The sequence below is a fragment of the Narcine bancroftii genome, chromosome 2 (genome assembly GCF_036971445.1).
Source record: "Narcine bancroftii isolate sNarBan1 chromosome 2, sNarBan1.hap1, whole genome shotgun sequence".
Classification (NCBI taxonomy): domain Eukaryota; kingdom Metazoa; phylum Chordata; class Chondrichthyes; order Torpediniformes; family Narcinidae; genus Narcine; species Narcine bancroftii.
The window spans coordinates 330,526,868-330,547,827 of record NC_091470.1 but is presented as its reverse complement, the minus strand read 5'-3'; the positions used below and the strand labels follow the sequence as shown (position 1 = coordinate 330,547,827).

Below are 20,960 nucleotides of genomic sequence, written 5' to 3'. Positions count from 1 at the left end.
CATTTGACAAGACAAACTCAGTATTTTCTTCAATGTAACCCCATAGAAGGAATCTAAAACAAATTTAGATTAGCAATTCAAATCCAACAATCCAATTTAAGTGAGTATTTTATTACCATAAATTTATTGTTAGGTATGCAAATTATGACATTTTATTGTATAAAAAGGGGTGATGAGACAGCACATATGAGGGAGTTTGAAAATTTGGCTGAATGGAGCACCAACAACCTCGCATTCAACGTCACCAAAACCAAGGAGCTGATTGTTGACTTAAGGAAGGGAAAACCAGAGGTGAACGATCCAGCGATCCTTGGAAAATCAGAGGTGGGGAGGAAGAGCAAATTTAAGTTCTTGGGAGTCACTATCTTGGAGGTTCTTTCCTGTACTCAACACACTGAAGGCATTGTGAAGAAAGCACGACAGCGCCTCTACTTCCTCAGGAGTTGTAGAGGTTTGGTGTGACATCAGAAACCCTGGCAAATTTCTACAGATGTGTGCTGGAAAGTGTGCTGACCGGATGCATCTCAGTCTGATATGGGGACACCAATCCCTCTGAGTGTAAAGCCCTGAAAAAGGTAGTGCATACAGCCCAGGACATCACATATAAAACACTCCCCACCATCGAGGACATTTACAGGGAACACTGCTTTTGGAGAGAAGCAACAATCATCAAGGATCCACATCACCCAGCACAGGCTCTATTCTCATCAGGAAAAAGGTATAGGTGCCATCAGGTTCAGAAAGAGCTGTTATTCCTCCACAATTAGACTCCTCAACAACAAACTCAATCAGGGACTTATTTAAGGACTCTTGCACTTTATTGATTTTTTTTTCTCTACAGTGCACAATCAGTTTGTCTACATTTATTTGTATGTTTACATGTGTACGTTAAGTCTTTTTTTTGCACTGCCAATAAGTGGTAATTCTGCCTCACCTGCAGTAAAAAATAATCCTACGGTTGTATATGATGCCATTTAAATACACTGATAATAAATCTCCTTTTCAATCTTTGATTGGTTTTTTGAGAAAAATAGTATCAGGTACATAAATACATATGAAATGATGTTAAGTAAAAGTAAAATAAAATAACAGATGGTAAACACGATATGTATGATCCATTTTACTGATTAAAAAAAGAAAAAAAAACATCTATTACTAATCTAATTTCTAAACCCAATCTTTTATTTGTATGATTACTAGCAAAGTCAGGCATCAACTACTAATAATTGATACTAATAGGTTTATAAAAAAAGAAGAAAGAAAATTAATAAAGACAAAAAAATAATTGATCTATAAATTTTGGAAATAATTGAAAAAAGAACTCCAAAGATAATAAAAATTAATACTCCTTGAAAAAGTTGAATACCTAATTTTCTCTAGAGAAAGGGATGCCATTAAATCCAATAAACATTGTGTATGCATAGGAGGGACAACATCTTTCCATCGCAGCAGAATGAGCATCCTAGCAATTAGGGAAGTAAAAGCAATTACATGGGATTGAGATGGAGTCAAAATTAAGTCCATTGGTCCATTCACTTTAAAAATAGCAATAAAAGGCCTCGGAGTCAGATTGAAATCAGGAATTAAAGTACTAAATACCTCTTTCCAATAGTTACAAAGGGAGGGACATAACCAAAATATATGATATAAAGTACCTTCCTGAGTTGTACATTTATCACATTTAGAGGATATGTTAGGGTTAAATTGAGCTACTTAAATTTTGGAATAATTTTGGTTCCTATGGACTACTTTAAATTGTATTTAGGAATCTCCAGGACAGAGAGAGGATGAATGTACATTTTTCAAAATAGACTCCCATATATCTTCAGTGAACAATTGTTGAAAGTCACGTTCCCAAACTTTCTCAATGTTAGATAAGGAACTATCACTAGATCTTAGAAGTAGAACATAAAGGGTAGAAAACAGTCCTTTCTAATTAGGTCTAAAATTATTTATTTCCCAGATAAGATTAAAATATAAGTCTTGGGGAAGCCTCAACTTTAAGGAATTTAAGAAGCTCCTAATCTGTAAAAAGCGAAAAAAAATGATGATTAGTTAATTTATATTTGGCAGATAGTTGCTCAAAAGTGCCAAAATTTGGTCTATATAGAAGTCCAAAAAAGATTGAATATCCAACCTTGGCCATTGAATATATCTAATATCTTGGACCAAAGGTAAAATAAAAAAGGAATTATGAAAAATAGGACTAATTAATAAAAATCTGTGATAACCAAATTGCTTTCTAAATTGGAACCAAATTGCGCAAAGTACAGTGGATCCCTGATTTAATGCAAATCCGAATATAATGCAATGAGTCATTGAACTCAGGCATTGGGGTGCCACTGGGAGCGAGGACCTCAGGCTGCTGCCAGGTGTGGGGATGATCAGTGTATAAAACTTAATTTGTGTATCAATTTAATCTGTAACTACAACCATTTATTGAACCCCAATTTAGTGCGATCCCGCTTTTTCACGATAGTATCATGTTATAATGGTGTTCCACTGTATGTCTAACTACCAAATTATCAGTTAATTTGGAGACCAAAAAAGGCAAATGTGCTCCAAGTATTGAGATGAGAGATTGACTTTTCATGGATTTAATCTCTAAGGCACCTGAATATTTATTATGATGTATCCAAATAATGATATATCTAATGTTCACTGCCCAGTAATAAAGTCTCAGATTAGGTAATGCCGAGCCCCCATTTCTTCTAGTATTTTTTTTGTAAATATTTTATTTTTGATTTTTCAAGACTCACACAAATCCAAAACAACAATAAAATCTTTCTCAACAATGATATATTACGTTCAGAGTCCATTTTCCCCCCCTTCCCACTCCTCTCCATTCCCTCCCAAGTCCTAACACCACAAGGAAAAGATTATGTAAATTAAACAAACATAAAGAACCAAAAATCTACAGTCACAGACCCTTAAAAGAACCAAATATAAACCCAAAGTAACATAAAATAAAATGAAAATAGCACGAAACAAGAGCACATCATCCGTGCCACGACTCACTTCATTTATCTCAATCATTCCACTATTGGCACGTACAGATTTTTACCTTTCTTCTATTCAGAGGGATGTAATTATATCTTCATACCTATATGATGCAGATAAGGCTGCCGTACCCTAAGGAATGCCATTTTTTCTCTTTAAATTACATGTGATTTTCTCCGGGGGAATAAAACTCTGTATCTCCATATTTCATTATGTAATGTTTAGTTGGGAGTCGGACTTCCATGTGACCTCTATACACTTCCTGACTATTGACAAGGTGACCTTCACAAACTGAATTTGGTATCTGGACAGTTTAAAACTCTTACCATAATGTTTACCAGAAGGTACAATTCCGGATCCTAAGGAAAATCCACCCTTGTAATTTTTTTCAGAATGACACCCCCCCCCCCCATCCTCCCCCCCCACCCCTACCAGATGGATCTTTTTCTTTTAGTATTTTGAAGGAAACATTTTTTCAAACGAGGACACTTACTTTTCCATATAAAAGAGGAAATAAGTGAATCTAATGAATTAAAAAAAAGATTTAGCAGCAAATACTGGGACAGCTTGAAAAACATACAAAAAATTAGGCAGAATATTCATCTTAATAATATTAACTTTACCTCTCTGACAATAAATCTGAAATTCGATAGTAAATTCTGCTATTTGGGCTTTTTAAAAATTTGCTGCATGTAACCAACACACCTATCCCTCCTCTCTTCACAAACAATATCATTTATGGACATCGCTACCTCTTACAAAAATGTTTTCTTTGAAATCCTTCAAGGTGCGGGAATCTCATAAAGTCTTGCTTTGAAGTTGCTTATTAAAACCCATACAAAAAGATGACCAGAAAGAAATGAAAAGAATTAACTTACTGTCCTGTCCAGAAACACTCAACTGGTGCCCATTGCAAAATGCCCCCTGTCCTCTTCGTGCTGTATACATCTTGTCCTCCATACAGCTATATATAACACCAATTTCACTCTAAATGCAGGGTACAGAAAACAATATGCTCAGTGCACTATACAATACATTAGTTTCATCTGTTTTAAATTTCCTGTATAAAATTAAAGGAACAAAACTGAGGAAAAAAAGGAAGTGGGAATGAAAACGAGGTCACCATTGAAAGAATGTAGACTATACTCACATGCTAGACCATAGAATGAGGATAAGGATTTACATTTCGGTAATTGTTGGGGTGAGACTACATGAGATAAATCTCATGATGAATATTACTGAACATGTTCCACAATCTAATTGTGAGATAAAGCCTACTGTCTAATTCAAAGCAAATTTAACAAAACTCTCGCTATGATATTTTCTCAATGTTAAATGATTTAACACTACAAAATTATATTCTCTTCATTGTATTTGAATTTACCTGTTTATTCACATAAAATCCAATAGAAACTGCTACAAAAGGAAACCTGCAAAATAGAAGTCAGAAATTGCTTAATTCAATTTCTATGGTTTGCATTCTTTTTAAAGAGACTTCAAAATGCAATTTTAAAATTATATTGAAGGATTTAGTAACACAAACCTATCCTAATCTGCTCATGTAATATACATTTCTTCATTAAAATATTTTTTTCCAGCTAAAATTCATACCTGTGGACAAAATTAGTGGTTCCGTCCACGGGATCAATTATCCACGTGGGATTGTCTGTAAGAATACTTGGTGCTCCATCTGCAACTGATTCTTCACCAATAAAGCTGAAGTAAACAAAAAATAATCAGTGAGATGTTCAAAATCACATTTTTTTGGATTCTGCTGATTTTCAACATTACACCATTTGATAGTACATTATAATGAACCTGGAAATGTCTTAATTCTGCTTTATTCTGACACAATAAAATTCTGGTGATCTGGCCTTTCACAAATACTATATGCCAGTAACTGGCACTTGGGAATGAGTAACCAGAGTGACACAGGGGCAGTTCAGCTGCAGTGCTTCTGCGCACTGAATAACCAGCATATTTGATTAACTGACATCTGTCAAGTCTAGCAGAGAAGTAACCATGTAGCGTACGTGCTACAACGAGTGTGAAAGGACACACAAGGAGTTGAAATTGCACTGGCAGCTTTGCTTAGATGCTACCCTGTCGCTGATGTCAGGGGCCCACGTCATCGGAGCGCTGACTTTGGGTTGGCTGGTGTTTCCGCGAGAGTTCCCCATTTTCCCGCCATGCGGAGGTCATCTGGGATGATGGCTGATATCATCCCCAGGCCCATGTGGTCACTGCGTTTGTCGGCCATTTTTCAGGCCTGTTCGCATCTCCTTGCGTGGGCCGCTACGTGAATCCCCCCCAGAAGTGGTGACCGGGCAGTAGTCCGTAGCCTTCAGTGGCTTGCCCCTGCATAATGGGAGCAAAGTGCAGACCAGCTCATTACAGTCTAGATATGCCAATTTCAGGCGATCGACGGTATAGGTTTTGCCGATGTCAAGGACGAAGGTGGAACCATTGCCTCTAATAACCTCGCACCTGCTCACGAACATGTCCTGGCAAGTCCTTAGGTCATTCAGGATGCTATGCTTGGGTTGGCCATGTGGTGGGAGTTGCCACAGGACCAAGGATCCCAGCTTCTGCCTCAGGCTCTCGAGGTTCGCAGTGGGGTCTATCAGGTGTTTACCAGGGGCCAGGAATTCCCCAGGGATGATTAAAGGCACGCCGAGCCATTGAAGTCCTCCTTCAGGGTGGTGCAGATTCCCAGGAGGACCCAAGTCAGTTTGCCAACCCAGATGGGACTCTTGAGCCGGGCCATCTAGGTTGCCTTGAGGTGCCTGTGGAAGCGCTTCACCAACTCGTTGGCCTGCGGATGATACATCCCCAGGTAGTTAGCTAGCACTGCTGAGAGCCTGGAGGTGAATTATGCCCCCTGTCCTAGGTGAAGTGCTCCAGGACCCCAAATTGGGACAGCCACGTGTCAACAAGTGCCTTGGCACAGGTTTCTGTGATGGTATTAGGCAGTGGGACTGCCTCCGCCGCCTCATGGTGTGGTCTACCATGGTCAAGAGGAATCTCGTCCCACGGGAAACCAATAACTGCCCCACTAAGTCAATGTGCACATGGCTGAACCTGCAACGTGCCGGTTCAAAAGACTATGAGGGCGCTCTCGTGTGAACCTGCACCTTGAAGAACTGGTAGTTTGTGCAGGTCTTGGCCCACTGGCTGACCTTTTTATGGAGGCCATACCAGACAAACCTGTTGGCCACCATTTTGACCATGGTGCAGATGGCAGGGTGCACCAGGTTGTGGATAGCCTTGAAAACCTGGCATCTCCATGAGGCTGGGACGATGGGGCGGGGCTGATGGTAGGAACGTTACACAGCAGTGTCAGGTTACCTGGGCCAACAGTGATGTCCTCCACTCTGAGACCAGAGACGGCTGTCCTGTAAGCACGTATTTCAAGGTCTTGTTGGTGTGCTTTGGCGAGAGCCACGTAATCAACTCCTTGGGACAGGGCGTATATCGATGCGATCGTGGGGCGTGACAGAGCATCAGCCACCACCTTGTTTTTTCCCGCGATATGTTGAATGTCCATGGTAAATTTGGGCATGTAGGACAAGTGCCCCTGCTGTCGGGCCGACCACGGGTCTGATACCTTATGAAAAGCGAAAGTCAGTGGCTTGTGGTCAGTGAACACCCTGAACTGCCGGCCTTCCATAAAATAATGGAATGCCTCACTGCCAGGTACAGTGCTAACAGGTCTCGATTGAAAACACTGTGAGTTCTGGGGAGCGAAAGTGCAGCTGAAAAAGGCAAGGGGTTGCTACTGGCCCTCAATGAGTTGTTCTAGTATGCTCCCTACCGCTGTGCTGGCGGCATCAACAGTTAGAGCAGTAGGTGCCTCCGGACTGGGGTAGACCAGGAGGGTGGCATTGGCTAGCGCATCTATGGCACTCTGGAACAACCTGGAGGATTCTTCATCCCAAGCAATGTCTTTTGTCTTGCTGGTCATCAGCGCTGCTAGCTGCTGCTAGTATGAACCTGTGGTAAAAGTTTATCATACTGGCGAATTCCTGCAGCCCTTTCACTGTGTGTGGCTTAGTGAAATGCTGAACTGCCTCAACATTCTTGGGGAGGAGTGTGGCCCCGTGCTTGTTAATTCTGTGCCCCAGGAAGTTGATGGTGTCCAGACCAAATTGGCACTTAGTGGGGTTGATGGTCATCCTGAACTCACTCAGCCGGGTGCACAGCTGTCTCAGGTGAGCGGTGTGGTCTTTGTGGCTGCGGCTGGTGATGCATCGTCCAAATAGATGAACGCAAATGGGAGGTTCCAGCCCACTGTGTCCATCAGCCGCTAGAAAATTTGTGCTGCATTCTTTAGACAGAAGGGCGTATGGGTTATGATTGCAGTCTTGGGGATGTCCTGGAGGTGAATTGGGATGAGGTCCACCTTGGAGAACAATTGCCCCGTGCAGGTTGGCAGCAAAGTCTTGGATGTGGGGCACGGGAGCATGGGAGTCCCCGCAAGGTCTCCAACCCCCAGGTGATTTGCGGACCATGTGGAGGGGAGAGGCCCAGGGGCTGTTGGAGCACTGCACAATTCCCAGCTCCTCCTTTGCCAGGCTGAGTGTGGACCGGCCTCCCCCTCCCCCCTCGGTCAGTATGTAGTACCTTACCCTATGCTTTGGCTTAGCTGTGGAGAACTGTGGCGCTACTATCGAGGGGAACTCCAGCAGGATGTGGGCAAATTTATTGTCCAAGAGTGTTATAGAGTCCAGGTGGGGGCAGGTAGCTTGGCTTCCTCCAGAAGTAGAGTCTGAAAAGTTCGGTTGTGCTCCAAGTGCTGTCCCTTGAGGTCGACCAGCAGCCAGTGGGAAATCAGCCCCCAGGAGCGGTTGCACCACTGCCACGAGGGTAAAGGTCCACGTAAAACGGCTGTTGCCAAAGGGGGATAGTGTGGGTCCTGAAAGTTCGAAAGCAGTGGTTGGCTGCCCTTAGTGTGGGGCTCTGTTTGCTGCAGCGGGTGTTGAGGCCTGCAGGGGGTAGGATGCTCATCTTGGTGCCTGTGTCTATAGGAAATGCCTGCCTGACAGTGAGTCCTAGACATGGAGGAGGCTATCACATGGGCCAACCACTGCAGCCATCAATGATGGTTGGCCAGGGCATTTCTTGAAAACCTGTAGGGTGGGTGATATCGATGGGCCTCCAAACCCCATCACTGGTGGTAGTAGCATAGCTGTTCTGGGATGTTCACTTGCCTTGACCTCGCTGGGGGCTGTTGGTTTGGTTTGCTGATGTGGTCTACAACAGCGCTGGCATCCTTCTTCACTCTCCAGAGCATGTCCACCTGGGCGGCGACCCTCTGAGGGTTGGTGAAGTCCTCATCTGTGAGCAAGAACCATATATCCTCAGGGAGCTGCTCCAGGAAGATCTACTCGAAGAGCAGGCAAGGCTTGTGGCCCTGAGTTAACACGAGCATCTCGCTCATTAGGGCGGATGGGGCCCTGTCCCCCAGTCTGTCCATATCTAGCAATGGGTGGTGCGCTCGCATCAGGAAAGCCTGAAAGTGTGGGCTAGTAGCTCGAGCACCGTATATTTGCCTTGCTCTGGAGGCTGCCGTAGGAAATCTATACCCTTGCCACTGTCTCTTGATCGAGGGCGCTCATGGCGTATAAGTAGTGGGTGTTGTCGGTAGTGATGTGGCAAAGCTAGAACTGGGCCTTGGCCTGCTCGAACCACATGTGCAGCTGCAACACCCAGAGCACAGGGAGCCTGAGGGAGACTGCGAGAATGGTTGCTGGCTCCGATTGTTCCATCATCTTCAGGTCCAACTGCTGGTTGGACCTGTCAGGGTCACCAATGTAGCGTACGCACTACGGCGAGTGTGGAAGGAAGGTGCACACGAAGAGTCAAAATCGAAGACTGCTTTATTGCACTGGCAGCTCTGTTTACATCAGGGGCCTGCACCTTTGGAGTGCTGACTATGGTGTGTAGAGGTCTCCTGGGATGACGGCTGTTGTCACCCCCCCCAGGTCCATGTGGTTGTCAGTCAGTTCGCATCTTTGTGCGCGGGCTGCTACAATCACTCCTTTATCATAAAAGGATAGACAATTTTTACAAAAACTATATTTTCATGTATTTAAAGTTAGATCAACTGTCTCTTCCTTATAACAAACATTTATAAAACATAGTTCAACGCAGGAACAGGCCCTTCAGCTCACATATGTGTCCGTTCTCCTCAACACTGTTTAGAATACTGTTGGGGGGGGGGAAAGATCTACCAGGGACCAGTCGTGATGATCATGTCTCTCACACAGAAGCTGACCCCTCGGCTCAGAAGGAAAAGGAGGAGAGCTATAGTAATTGGGAACTCATTGGTTAGGAGAGTAGTTTTGAGGTTTAGCGAGCAAGATCAAAGCTCCTGGATGGCATGCTGCCTCCCAGGTGCCAAGGTCAGGATGTATCTGATTATGTTCATAGCATTCTGGAGGGGAGGGTGAACAGCCAGATGTTGTGGCACGTGGGGACTAATGATATAGATGGGAATAGGGATGAGGTCCTGAAGAGGGTGGCACGTGGGGACTAATGACATAGATGGGAATAGGGATGAGGTCCTGAAGAGGAAATATAAGGAGTTAGGAAAGTTAAAAAGCAAGACTTCAAGGGTAGTAAATCTCAGGATTGCTGCCTGTGCCACACACCAGACAGGGTAGGAACAATAAGTTGAATAAATAGCTGAAGAGTTGGTGCAAGGGGCAGGGCTTCAGATTTTTGGATCACTGGGATCTCTTCTGGGGAAAGTCAGACCTGTACAAAAAGGTCGGGCTGCACTTGAACTGGAAAGGGACCAGCAGGTTTGCTAGAGCTGTAAGGGAGGGTTTAAACTAGTTTGGCAGGAGTGTGGGAATCAGAATGTGAGTACAGAAAATAGGGTAGAAGGACAAAAGCATGATGCTATATGTTCTGAGTTGGTAAGGCAGGACAGGCAGGGACAAAACATAAAGGTAGCCATTTAGGTTTGAAATCAAGGGAATGAACTGGGAGCATGGATTAGTATGTAGAACTACAATGTTGAGGCCATTATTGAAACTTGGCTGGAAGACGGGCAAGATTGGCTGATGCAGGTATCAGGGGTTCAGTGTTTTAAAAAAGAATAGAATATGAGGTAGAAAAGGGGGAGGAGTAGCATTACTGTATCACAGCCAGAGAAAGGGAGGACGCTGCAGAGGGAGTGTCCACTGAGTCAGTGTGGGTGGAAGTCAGAAATAGGAAGGGAACAATCACTGTGCTGGGAGTAGTCTATAGGCCCCCAAATAGCACTCAGGACATTGAGGAGAGATAAGCAGGCAGATTTTGGAATGGTGCAGGAAATACAGGGCTGTAGCTATGGGTGATTTGAATTTCCCTAATATTGACTGGTAGCTTATGACTGTAAGAGGGATGGATGGGGCTGAGTTTGTCAGGTATGTTCAGGAAGGATTCCTGTCACAGTATGTGGACTGACCAATGAGAGGAGAGACCATACCGGATTGGGTTCTGGGTAATGGACCTGGTCAGGTGACAGACCTCTCAGTGGGGGGTGGATTTTGGTGGGAGTAACCACAAGTCCCTGAGCTTCAACACAGCTATGGAAAAGGATAAAAGCAGACAAAATGGGAAAGTGCTTAACTGGGGAATGGCTAATTATGAAGGGATGAGGCAGGAATTAGCAAGAATAAATTGGAAAAAAATTTTCAAGGGTGAAAGCACAGAAATAATGTGGAGGAAGTTTAGGGGCCACATGTGCTGGGTTCAGGATAGGTTTGTCCCACTGGCACAAGGAAAGGATGGTAGGAAAAGGAAACAGTGGTTAACGAAACAGGTGAGGCAACTAGTTAAGATGAAAAAGGAAGCATATGATAAATATAGGAAGCAGGAAACAGGAAAGGCTCATGGGAAATATATGGTAGCCATGAAGGAGCTTAAGAAAGGAGTTGGGAAAGCTTGAAGAGGGCATGAGAAGGCTTTAGCATGTAGGATAAAGGAGAACCCTAAGGCGTTCTATGTATATGTGAAGAACAGATGAGAATGAAGGTGGGACAGCTAACATGTGCCTGGAGGGAGAGGAGGTTGGTGAGGTCCTAAATGAATACTTGCTTCATTATTCACAAGAGAAAAGAACCTTGATTAGGGTGAGGTTGAAACAGAACAGGCCTGTGTGCTGGACAATGTGGAGATTAAGGAAGTGGAAGTATTAGATCTTCTTAAAAACATCAAGATTGAGGTCCCCGGAGCTGAACGTGATATGCCCTAGGTTGCTTTGAGAAGAGATAACTAGGGGAGTAGCTATGATCTTTGAATCCTCTTTTGCCGCAGGGGAGGTGCTGGAGGATGGGAGAATGGCAAATGTAGTCCCCTTGTTTAAAAAAGATAATAGGGAGAATCCTGGGAATTATAGACCTTTGAGTCTTAAGTCAGTGGTGTGCAAACTATTAGAGTGGATTCTTAAGGATAGGATCGATGAGCATTTGGAGAAGTACAATCTACTCAAGGATAGTCAGCATGGCTTTGTGAAGGGAAGCTCATCCCTCATGAGCCTAATTGAGTTTTTTGAGGAGGTAACAAAAGAAATTGATGAGGGTAGGACAGTAGATGTGGTCTACATGGATTTTTAGCAAGGCATTTGACAAGGTCCCAAACAAGAGACTCAACCAGAAAGTTGAGGCATGGGATCAGTGGAACATTGTGGATAAAAAATTGTCTTGCAGGAAGAAAGCAGAGAATAGTAGTGGAAGGAAAGTATTCTGCCTGAGTGGAGTGGAGTGCTGCAAGGATCTGTTCTGGGACCCCCTGCTCTTTGTGACTTTTATAAATGACTTGGATGAAGGATTGGCCAGTAAGTTTGTGCATGACATGAAGGTTGGAGGACTTGTGGACAGAGCTGAAGGTTGTTGAAGGTTACAAGACGATATAGACAGGATGAAGAGTTGGGCAGAAAAGTGGCAGATGGAGTTCAATCGTGTGAGGTGATGCATTTTGGAAGGACAAACCAGAAAGCTGAGTACAGGGTTAATGATTGGTTACTTGAGAGTGTGGATGAACAGAAGAATCTTGGGGTTCAAATTCATACCTCAAGGTCGCCGCACAGGTTGATAGGATAGCTGTTGGGCTTCATTAATAGGGGGATTGAGTACAGGAGTAGAGAGGACATGTTGCCACTCTACAAATCTCTGTGTTGAGTTTTGGTCACCTTATTATAGGAAGAATGTGGAAGTTATAGAGAGGGTGAAGAGGAGATTTACCAGGATGTTGCATGGATTGGAAATCAAGCCTTATGAGGCAAGATTAGTAACTCTTTGGATATTAGAAGAATGAGAGGAGTTTTGATAGAAGTCTACAAGATTAGGGTGGGCAGGAATGGCAAACACTAGAGGACATATGAACAAATGGAAGGGAAAAAAGTTTAGGGGAGACATAAAGGGTACTTTAAAAAAATATATATAAACGCAGAGTTGTGGGTGCCTGGAATGCCTTGCCAGGGTTGGTGGTGGAGGCTGAAATATTAGGGGCATTTAAGAGACTCTGAGACAGGCACATGGATGAAAAAAATAGTTACAGGGTAGGGTAGCTTTAGAACTTTTTTAAAAAAAGGAATACATGGGTTGGCACAACATCAAGGGCCGAAAGACCTGTACTAAGCTGTCATGTTCTATGTTCTAATCAGGATGCCCAGATTAAACTAAACCACTGCTACTTGCACATGCATATTTGTGAGCCTTTGAAAGAATTTCCTGTCATTTTTATTGGAACAAAGCTCTATCTTCACACTGCCAAATCATCAATTTTATTTGATAGTTTGATAGGGTATCCCTTTCTATCCCTCTGTCCTTCATGGTCATGTTGAAGGCTGAGGGGAGATTTTATAGAAGATAAAATTGTGAAAGGCAGTCAGAATCTTTCTCCGAGAGTAAAAATGTCAAGTACTCGAGGAATGTATTTAAGGTGAAAATAACAAAATTTGAAGTTGATGGGTGGGCCATTTTTTTTAATGCTCATGGAATGGTAAGTGTCTTGAAAGAATGTTAGGGTAGGCATGGAAGCAGATACAATTATGGTATTAAAATAGGCTTTAAGATAGACATTTGAATATGGTTGAAATGAAGGAGTATAGATCATGCCCAGGCAGAAGAAATTTGGTTTAATTTGAGATTGTATTCAGTGCAAACACCATGAGCTGAAAAACCTGTTCCCTTGAGTTCAAAAAGATCAGTTTGTCTATTCCCTTTTCTTGGTCCATAGACATCAAGTGCTTATTAGATTATTTACAAAATAATACTCACCTCTACAATTTCAAAAGAAATAGGAGCATGAGTAGGCCATCTGGCCTGACCCAGGCAGTGAATCCGACATCCCCATGATTGGGCAGGGAATTTTCCCCCAACTATTTTGTTTTTTGATATAATAACAAGCACTTTTGCAAGACATAAAACCAAACATAGATTAATACATTTTAGAGGATTTGTACAAAGAAAGTTGATTTGAAAACATTTTGCCAAGTCCATTTGTGTGTTGCATTATTATTGTGGTAAAGGCCAAAATGTAATTTTATTCTCTTAATAATCATTTACCTGTGTGAAGGAAATTTTTCCTTCAGATTGCACAGAATCATTTTCTCTACATTTTGATCAGTCTCAGTCACCAAGTCTGCAGGAGAACTTTTAATCTGAACAGTATGTTCGCTTTTCAAAGCTTCACAAATAATCTACAGTGAAAAGAGGGAGAAACAGAACTAAATTTAATGAAATATTTATTTAAACCAAGAAATTCCTCTTCCTCACCATCTAATTCAATGCTGACTAATTAGAGATCAATTCTGTTATTAATCATCTCCAGCACTGCAATAATCACCTTCATCAACATTGTACCTATCCATTTATTGTTCTGTTACCATTTGTTTTTTTCTTACTGCTTTTCAGTTTTATTTCACAGTATCAATTCACTGGACAAATTAGTGTAAGCCTCCCTACAAAGTTCTAATGAATTTCCTGAGAATTCATCTGAATGAGCTCTGATGAGATGCTATTTGCCTGGCCTGCACAGGCCCCATCACCCTCAAAACAGGTCCCAAAGTCCCTGGGATCTTTAAAGTCTTCTCTCCTGTGCCATCGCTGCAACTGCACCTGTATTTGTGCTACCTCTTTGTACTGCTGGTGTGTGACACAGGAAGTCACCTAGAGATCACATCCTTTAAGATTCTGTGTCTGAATTTCTTTTCTAATTATGTCACTGGTACTGAAATGGACAATTTTTTCAGGTCCAGAATTGTCTGCAGTGATATCCTTACCTATGAAAAATGAAAATATGATCCCAAAATCATATTTGCAACCTTAGAAACACCTGTCTGGTCTGGATTGAATACTTATCAGAGAGTAAGAGGACCTTCATATCTACCAATCCTCACTCTACCAGTTCATCAGACAAGAGTGTCACTTCTCTAATTGCCTTCACGAAGGTGGCTGTGAGCCACCATTTTAATGCTGCAGTTTTTCTGGTGAAGATGCTCCCACAGATTTAGGATATACTGTGAAGAGTATTGTGGGAAAACAACTGTAAAACATCGTATGGAAGGGAAAATGTAACCACTATGTGCCAGTAATGGAGCTCCCAAAGAATTAGGGTGAAGGTGTATCAACCATGCTGATTACACTGTGGCAGATGATGTTGAGCTTGTGTTGCTCGGAGTGCACTCATCCAGTTAAGTGGAGATGATCCCATCCCATTCCTGCCTTGTTTTGGCATGTCAAGAGCTGTGCATTCAGTTGTAGGATACCCAGTTACTGACATCGCCTTGTAGCCATAATATTTACATGGCTTGTTCAATCAAGTTTCTGGTTAGTGACTACCTCTCAGAAAGTGATTGCTGGAAAATTCAGCTAATAAACGTCAAAGGTAGATAACTAGGCTCTCTTGTTGAAATGGGATTTTTGTGACATAAACATTAATTTCTATTTCTCAATCCATCTCTGAACATTGCCTTGGTCTCGCTGCATGCAAGCTTCATTTGTTCAGGAAGTGTGAATGAAATTCACTTAAGAACACACAGGTGGCAGGCTGATGGCATCTTGAGGTGAGAAACCTGGGCAGGCTGCAGGTGATTATAGTCAAGAGGTTCACACCAGGTGGCGGACTGCTGGAGACAGGCTTGAGACTGGCTGAAAGGGGTACCAGGTATTGGAACCGGGTTGTGAGAAAGTGCCAAGGGCTCTGAAGATTTCCAGATCATGTCGGAGGTTCTGATCTCAAGCTCAGGCTGCTGATGGTTTGGACTGGAGTGGCTGCAGAGGTTGTGGCAGCACTGGAGGCAAATCCCTGGACACTCAGTGACTCTAAGGGGAGTCTCTTTTGCTTCTTTTTCTCTGACTATAAGAGGCACTTCAGGCATTTTTTGTCGATGGCGAAGACTAAACCAAATTCTGTGTAATATTGCAATGCTTTTATTACATGACAATAAAAGGAATCTTGAGTCTTGAAATTGAACATCATTCAATTGTCAATGAACATTTCAACTTATGACCTTACAATGCAAGGGAGGTCATTGACAAAGCAATATGGCTTGATCTACAACAGTGATTTGAGGATTAACTGCAGTGATTTTCAGAAGTTGCTGATCTCCAATAACCACAACCATCTTCCTTTGTTCAAATTCTGCCTGAGGGCAGTCATCCCTGTTTCAGCCTTACAGCAAGAAAGCATAGAACACTACAGCACAGAAAATAGGCTATTCGGCCAATCTAGTCTGTGCCAAAATATTATTCCGCTAGACCCATTGACTTGCACCCAGTCCATAACCCTCCAGACCTATCCTATCCATGTATCTGTCCAATTTATTCTTTTTTTGAATATTTTATTTTTGATTTTTCCAAAAATATACATAATACAATTTTCAATGTCACAATATATTAAACTTTTTCTTACAAACAAAAACAAAACAGTCCATCCTCCCTCCCCCTTCCATACTTATGAATCCCTAACCATCAGAGCTTGCATATCTTTTAAATATATAGAATACAATTTGGGAAACCACGTTAAAATATATATACAATAGTTGCATTTAGAGCTCTTTTTTCTTTTTATTATTGTATCTAGGCTCCTATGTGCTCCACATATGGCTGCCAGATCTTTACAAAAGTGTCATATTTATTCTTTAAGTGGTATGTGATTTTCTTTCCCCATAGGTTCATTTCCGCTGTCCATTGTGCTATAAGTAGAGGGGAGTTGGACTTCCAAGTGATCACAATACATTCACTACAGCCAGAACTATTTTTATAAATGAGATTTGACATTTATTCAGTTTGTTGCTTATTTCCATGAAATTACCTCACAGATAGAGCTCTGGGGCATGCATGAAGACCACTCCTGTTATCCTGGTTAATTTTTCTGTGATGTCTTGCCAAAATGGCCTCCCCTTCATGCATGACCACGTAGCATGTAAAAAGGTTCCTGTCTCAGTCCCGCATCTGAAACACATCTCTGATATTTCTGCTTTTGATCTATATAGTAATTCCTGTAAAAAAAATTCTGAACCAGAGTTCTTTATTCTTACATTTATAATTGATGTCATGCTGTCCTTGCACCAATCTGACCAGCTTCTTTCTGAAAGCACCACACCCATATCCAATTCCCATCTTTCTTTTGATCACTGTAATCCTGGTTTTCCACTTTCACTCTGGAGAGTATAGTACATTTTTGTTATAAATGGAGTCAACGTTGGTCCCCATCTTTCTCTTAATAACAATCTAAGCTGGAGAAAACAGAAGGCGGCCCCATTGACCCATTGTGTTTCAATTGTTTGAAGGATACAAGAGTTCTTTCCGTGTAGCAGTCTTCAACATATCTTATAAATTTGTCATACCACAAATTTACTATTCTATTGCCTATGTTCATAGGTAGTAACACATTTTTACACAGTGGTGCTTTTATTGATATCCTTACATTTTTTCTATACATTTATTAATTTCTTGCTATGTTCTGATCATATGTATTAGTATGGGATTATCTGTATTTTTTCCCCCTCATGATTTGACACTCCATTTATAGATAAAATCCTTTGCTTCCCTCTCCATTGAGTATATTCCCATCTGAATCTAAGAATTGGGCGGGGGGAGGGTGGTTTGTATTCAATGAAGGCTCAGAGAGCAAGCTTAAAAATACAACAATGGTGTATAGAAATGAACAAGTGTATTCCATTAGAAAAAATTACCTACAATCTAAAAGACAAATACACTTTATTTGAACAAATTTGGGAACCATACATAGAATATGTTAGAAATTGCCGATTTCAGACCGCCATCTATTAAAGTGATATGATACAAGTACGACAAGACTTAAATATGGAAATATGGACGACACAACTTTTTTCATATTTTCTTTTTTCTGTGCTTTTATTGTTTGTTTTTGTTTTTGATTCTTATTTTAAGTTTATAGGGGATGGGGAGGGTGGGAGTAAGAGGGGGGGAAAATAAAATGTCACTCTCTATACCCCTTATAATTTTGTGAACCACTAACAAATCTCCCCTCATTCTTCTATGCTCCAAGGAATAAAAGTTCTAGCCTGTTAATCTTTCCTTGTAACTCAACTCCTGAAAATCAGGCAACATCCTAGTAAATCTTCTCTGCACTCTTTCAATCTTATTGATATCCTTCCTGTAGTTTGGTGCCCAGAACTGCACACAATACTCCACATTTGGCCTCACCAATATCTTATACAATCTCACCATAACATCCAAACGCCAAGGCTCTAAACTTTAATTTATGAAGGCCAAGATGCCAAAACTTTCTTTACAACTGTCTACCCATGACACCACTTTCAGGGAATTATGTATCTGTATTCCCAGATCCCGTTTTTCCTCTGCACTCCTCAGTGCCCTAACATTTACTGCGTATGTTCTATCTTGGCTTGTCCTTCCAAAATACAATACCTCACACTTGTCTGCATTAAATTTCATCTGCCATTTTCTGGCCCACTTTTCCAGTTGGTCCAGATCCCACTCTAAGCTTTGAAAGCCTTCCTCGCTGTCCACAATACCTCCAATCTTAGTGTCATCATTAAACTTGCTGATCCAATTTCCCACATTATCATTGATATAGACAACAAACAACAATGTCCCAGCACCGATCCCTGATGCACACCACTAATCACAGGCCTCCAGTCAGAGAAGCAATAATCAATTACTAGTCTCTGCCTTCTCCCATTCAGCCAATTTCAAATCCAGTTTACAACCTCTCCATAGATACCTAGTGTCTAAAACTTATGAACTAACCTCCTGTATGGAACCTTGTCATAGACTTAACTAAAGTCCATGTCAACAACATCCACAGCCTTTCCTTCATCTACTTTCTTGGTAACCTCTTCAAAAAACTCCCCAAGATTAGTTAAACACGCACCTACCATGCACAAAGACATGTTTATCCTTAATCAGCCCTTGGCTATTCAAATACTTGTATATCTTATCTCTCAGAATACCCTCCAATAATTTACCTACTACTGACGTCAGGTTTACCGGCCTATAACTTCCTGGTTTACTTTTGGAGTCTTTTTTAAACAATGGAACAACATGAGCTACCCTCTCATACTCCGGTACCTCACCTGTGCCTAAGGACATTTTAAATATTTTTGCCAGGCCCTCTGCAATTTCTACACTAGCCTACCTCAAAATCTGAGAGAATATCATGTCAGGCTGGGGAGTGGGGAGGGGGGGGGGGGTGGAGTGGATGTGGCCAAGCTAATGAACTGAGCAGAAGTGTTTTGAAAGAGCTCTCCACAAAAAGTATTAAAAAGATAATTGAAAGCTCAAAAACCAGAATTCTATCAGCAAAAATGGATAAAACTAGTGCTAAATGATCAAGGCAACCAAAAACAGAAACTGAAGTAGTAACAGCTCAGCCAGGAACATCGAGTGGAAGCCTGATGAGGAGCGACTCAGCAGGGGCCTTGGGACCAAATGAACGCAGCAGAGCTAGGGGGAGTCAGCCAAAATTATAGCCACCATCCTGAACATGATGGAAACTTTATGCAGCCATTTTATGAGCGTGGAATCAGCGATGAGAGATATATCAGAGAAGATAACGGAAATTAAAGAAGTTGTGGAAGACTTAAATGAATGGTTGACTCATTCAGAGACTGAGCTGGACAAAACAAAAGACAGGCTGAAGGCACTGAAAGTAAAAGTAAAAATATGGGACACAGAAAAGAAAGGACTGATGGACAAGATCGACCATATGGAAAATTTCAACAGACATAACAATGTAAGAATCACTGGACTGAGAGAAGGAATAGAGGGAAACGACACAGTGAGTTTCTTTGAAGCATGGATCCCCCAATTCTGGGATAAAATAAGTTAAATGCAAAGCTACAAATTAACCCTCGGACCCAGAAGAACCAGCGAACAGCAACCACGTCCTGTCACAGCAAGACTTTTAAGATACAGGGAGAGAGGTGCGATCTTGGGAGCAGCATATGAATATTTAAAAAATAATAATTGCTCATTAGTGGACAATGCAAAGGTAATGTTTTTCCAGGACTTCAGCCCTGCCTTGGTCAAACAAAGAAAGGAATTTGACAAGGTAAAGAGACAATGTGATCCAAAAACTTTAAATATTCAATGATTTGTCCAGCAATGCAGAGGGTGGATGGTCTCAGAAGGTAATTGATGAATTTTCAAGAATAACGAAGTGGAAGAATTTTTAAGAAAGTTACGAAATGATTAAAAGTTGCCAGCTGAAAGGACTGAACAGACCATTTCAAAATGGGACTAACTAAAAGGCACATCTTTTTATTTATACCAATAGGACTGAGTCGTCTCATTTTCACTGTTAAAAGGTTGTGGTTTATATGGAGAGCTCTGAAAGGACAGAAAGGTGGTAAGGAAAGCAGCAAGGTGAGAACTCTGATTTAGGGGGGAGGGGGGTGGGTAGATGGCGCCAGGAGAGGAGAGATTTTAAAAGATGATGCCAAAGGGAGGGCTTCTTCTTCAGAAGAAGAATCCACAAGCTTTTTTACGGACTTCTAGGTATTATTGTCAATGTCACCATCAGAGCTAGGAATATGTATGTGTGTTTTTAAAGGGGAAATGCATGTGTTGGAAATGTCATTTAATAGGGAAATGTTACGACAGAGTATTTAGAAAATTGGGAGGATATTATTGTTATACAATAATGTTAAAAATGGTATGGATAAAACACTAAAGTTTATTAGTCTTAATATTAACGGGATAAACAGGATGGTGAAGAGGAAGAGGGTCTTGGCATTCTTAAAGAAATTAAAAGTGGATATAATCTTTTTGTAGGAAACACATCTTACCAAATTGGAACATGATAAATTAAAAAGAGGATGGGAGGGACAAATAATATTGTCTTCCTTTGGTTCAAAGGCAAGAGGGGTGGCGATTCTAATTAATAAAAATACAGTCTTAATAGAAGATACCTTGATTAATCAAGCCAGAAGGTATGTAATGGCACATTGTAAAATTTATGGAGAAGCATGGCCATTTATGAATATTTATGCTCCGAATTATGACAATGAAGCCTATATGAAGGATATCTTCTTAAAAACAGCAGAGGAAAGACAAAACATATTAGTTGGAGGAGACTTTAATTTCTGCTTAGACCCAATACTAGATAAATCGGCAAGAACAATATCAAGGGTGAAAGCAGCAAAAAACACAATTTCATATTGAAAGATCCAAATCTTATCAATGTATGGAGATAATTAAGACCCACAGAGAGAGACTACTTTTTTTAAACTCAAGGGTGCACAGCTCACATACATGGACTGAGTTATGCCTGCCCAGTTAAAAAGTAGAATGATAAAAACAGAATATCTAGCGAGGCTTCTATCAGATCATTCTCCACTAACTATAGCAATAATGGAAAAGCAAGAAAATGTATACAGATGGTGTCTCAATACTACATTGCAATACTACAAAAGAACAGACTTCCGTGAATTTATAAAGAGACAGATAGAAATATTT

The 20,960-nt window shown here is 41.4% G+C and overlaps 1 protein-coding gene across 1 annotated transcript in view; it reads right to left on the bottom strand.

Annotated features, from left to right (window-relative positions):
* Positions 1 to 20,960, bottom strand: part of impa1 (inositol monophosphatase 1) — a 47,297-nt gene that overhangs the window by 6,870 nt on the left and 19,467 nt on the right. Inside the window, exons 3-6 of the mRNA XM_069922051.1 lie at positions 13,560 to 13,693; positions 4,612 to 4,716; positions 4,385 to 4,430; positions 3,879 to 3,987 (exon numbers count right to left, since the gene is read on the bottom strand). Coding sequence (XP_069778152.1) covers positions 3,879 to 3,987; positions 4,385 to 4,430; positions 4,612 to 4,716; positions 13,560 to 13,693 — 394 coding nt within the window. The remainder of the gene's footprint in view (positions 1 to 3,878; positions 3,988 to 4,384; positions 4,431 to 4,611; positions 4,717 to 13,559; positions 13,694 to 20,960) is intronic.